This window comes from Cyprinodon variegatus, unplaced genomic scaffold (assembly GCF_000732505.1).
Source record: "Cyprinodon variegatus isolate N-32 unplaced genomic scaffold, C_variegatus-1.0 Scaffold267, whole genome shotgun sequence".
Taxonomy (NCBI): domain Eukaryota; kingdom Metazoa; phylum Chordata; class Actinopteri; order Cyprinodontiformes; family Cyprinodontidae; genus Cyprinodon; species Cyprinodon variegatus.
The window spans coordinates 498,651-501,817 of NW_015150720.1; the positions used below are offsets into that span (position 1 = coordinate 498,651).

Below are 3,167 nucleotides of genomic sequence, written 5' to 3' on the forward strand. Positions count from 1 at the left end.
TAACAAGTGGGGATGACTTTATGTCTGAAATGCAAGACAGCAATCAATGCATAGCGTAGTGGTCACGCAAAAGAAAAAAGTGGTTGCAATTGTTAAATTCTCCAGGTTGAATATGCACCTAAAAGTAAAGATTTCATTTGTGAATTATTCAATGACAAAGAAAGTAATGGGGAAATATCAACGCAGAAGACCTAACAACCTGGCATCATATTGATGGATTTAAAAGTCTCAGGCCCTGTTTGCCTGTAATTTGCCAAAGAGGTACACTGCTAATGATTGGGTTCTGACCAAGATTAAAGAAAAACTTAGATTAGATAAATAACCATGCTTAAGACATCATCTCTAATTGTAAATGTTACCTAAACTTATAAAATATCTCAGATCAAGTAATCATGTTAGTAAACTTATCTTTCCACGTGGACAGATGATGTTACTTAGTTTGAGAAGCTTTTTCCTGCCATATAGTTTTTTCCCCTTGATTTTAGAAATCCCATTTTTTGCAGTATAAATAACTGCTTGAAAAAAAAAAAGCAGCATTTGGTAATTTCTGCTCCAATTCTGGACCTGATTATTGCTACAATTCACTGAATCACTGAATTTATGCAAAATCTCTCACTCTAGGAAGATAAGTTAAAATACTGATATAAAACACAACTGCAACTGTGGGTAAATACACACAGTTTGGATCGAAACAGTTAAGGATACAGCACCTAAGTTTTCCATATTTGGCTCTTATTTACTGTATGTTTGTTTGTTGTCCAAACATACTTTAAAAGTTCCTGATTTGCTTTGAAAAGAAAAGATCAGGTTTATAAAGATTTAGTTCTTTTATTTATTTATTATTTTTATGTTCTGTACTTTAAAGCTTTATTTTTCCTTTAGCAATCAGCTATATATTCTATTTTTTTATGTTTTGAATGGATAGTTTAACTTAACAAAATGCAAAGGAAAAATGAATAAAATGTATATTTTTTCATCATTTAACAGGAAACAAAGAAAGAAGATGCACAATCATATGCGACAGAACATGTGCCCTGAACATCCCAACCGAAACCTTGCTAATGGACCTAATCACCCAGGACCCGGCCCAGAGGAAATCCCTATGGTAGATGTACGTTTTATGAGAGAAAAGTCCAATAAAATGCTATGATGAACATAAATACATCTTATGAAGATGTGTTAACTTTACATTAATGAATTAGTTTCTGATATTTTTACAGTACATATCAAAGAATGTCCCTGCAACTGAGCGAGTCACACGGCCAGCAACAGAGCGCTCATTCCCAGCCAGTCATGCCTCTTCCAGATCTCACAACTCTTCCACGCGAGCCCACTCATCAACTCAAAGGTAAGCAGTCCTTATATGTGTCACATTGTGCCTGTCATGTCATTTTTTTCTTAGACTGATGTGACGTGAGCTAAAGCTGTTAAGTTAGATTGTGTGATACATTTTTGTTACTCCTCTTCTACTGGGTGTAAGGTAATAGATTACTGCCCCTGTATTTTCTTGGGTTAGGGTTCATTTTACATTTTCTTTATATCTTTAAACAAACTTGTAGCTGCTGTGTGAGAGTTTCATCTCCCGTGTATCTCTTTTGGTCCAGGAGTTACTGTTTGGAATTATCCCTGTAATGGTCACTAGGTGTCCTCGGTTTGCCTTGATCTTTTCCCCTCCCTTTATTTTCTATAACTTCAAGCTATCATCAGACTCCCTGTGTCAAACTTAAAGGATAGTCTGCAGATTTCCTTTTTTTTTTTTTTTTTTCTCGATTGGTCGTTTTATGTTAGCATAGATGTGATTTTCAGTTAATTGGTCTTCCTGCTTTTTTCAGTGTCTTTGGTTTGTTTTAGCCAAATACAATCCTTCAGTTGTTAATCTGCCTGTATTTGCCAAACTTTCTACAATAAATATACAACAAAGAAAAATATTTTTTGTGTGAAATCATAATCATTTGGGCTATGCAGCAGTTCATTGATCTGGATGGCTTAAAAAATGTAAATATGAAGGTCATTTTAAATCATAAGTATTTGTGCTCTCTAACTGATTTGAACTGGCAGATGGAATTTTATTTTTTTATTTTTTTTTACAAAAAGCTATGTTTGATTTCTCCTTACAACTTAGAAATTGACAGTTACAATGCACAAATACTTATGATTCATAATGACCTTCACAATTCAATAATGGTTTAGGATTCTGCCAGTAGAATTTCAGCCAAAATGTAACTGTGCTGCTGTGGTATGACCTTAAAAACACTGCTTGGGTTTGGAATCCATCAGATTTGACTAAATTGAAATAACTTGAAAAATTGATAAGCCAGACATAAAATAAGCCAAGTTTATTTAATTAGTGCGGAGGAGTATTAAAACTGCTAGAACTTATGTGTCAGTATTAGAGGAGAGAAGATCAAGGAGTAAAGATTGTAGCTTTTAAACAGGTGACTCATAGTAGATAAATCCTTTTCCTGTGGAAATAGAGAGTCTTCCTTTTTGCTAAAAGGGCTTTATTCTCTGCTACAAAGAAGGAAAAATATAATCTTTTGGACAATTCGGGGTGTGTTCATGTTAACACCTTTTTTTATTTGACAGACACGAGGAACGGACATGGAGCCTGGATCGGTCTGAAAGTTTCCTCTCTGACTCGCCGGGAATGATGTCATCTTCTGTGGGGACCAGTAAATGCAGCAGCCCTGCATGCATGGAGGCACGGGCGCGGCGAGCTGCTCACTGTGGTTACTCTGATCCCCATCGGCCGGGGCTGCAGTATGGAGACTCGTTCGACTCGCTGGGAGACTCTCCGCACAGCGACAGGTGGGAGGCAGGGCCTGCCTGGCCAATTTAGCTTTAAGATTGTAATAAACAGGCAGAAACATTTCCCCTCTCTGCTGGCTCTGCGTCCGCCCCAAGAGGCCAGTGAGGGCAATCAGGGGAAACTGACACACAACAGACATGATTTTCAAATATGCAAAGGAAGGCAAGAGTTAGAAAAACTGCTTATGTCAGTGGGAACTCTGCTCCTTCAGCTATTACAACATTATTCCCCAACTAGAATACAGTTCTTGAGACCATTTGTTTTTTAACAAACCATTTGATAGTCACAACAGAAAATAACAAAGATAGGTGATGCTCTGTTTGGCAAGTTAGAAAATGAGCCCTTTATCAGCTCAGCT

At 36.8% G+C, this 3,167-nt stretch overlaps 1 protein-coding gene across 1 annotated transcript in view; it reads left to right on the forward strand.

Annotated features, from left to right (window-relative positions):
• The window catches only part of LOC107089813 (pro-neuregulin-2, membrane-bound isoform-like), a 111,876-nt gene that overhangs the window by 103,064 nt on the left and 5,645 nt on the right, over nt 1-3,167 (forward strand). The window contains exons 7-9 of the mRNA XM_015382792.1: nt 988-1,111; nt 1,221-1,348; nt 2,587-2,808. Of these exons, the coding sequence (XP_015238278.1) occupies nt 988-1,111; nt 1,221-1,348; nt 2,587-2,808 (474 nt within the window). The remainder of the gene's footprint in view (nt 1-987; nt 1,112-1,220; nt 1,349-2,586; nt 2,809-3,167) is intronic.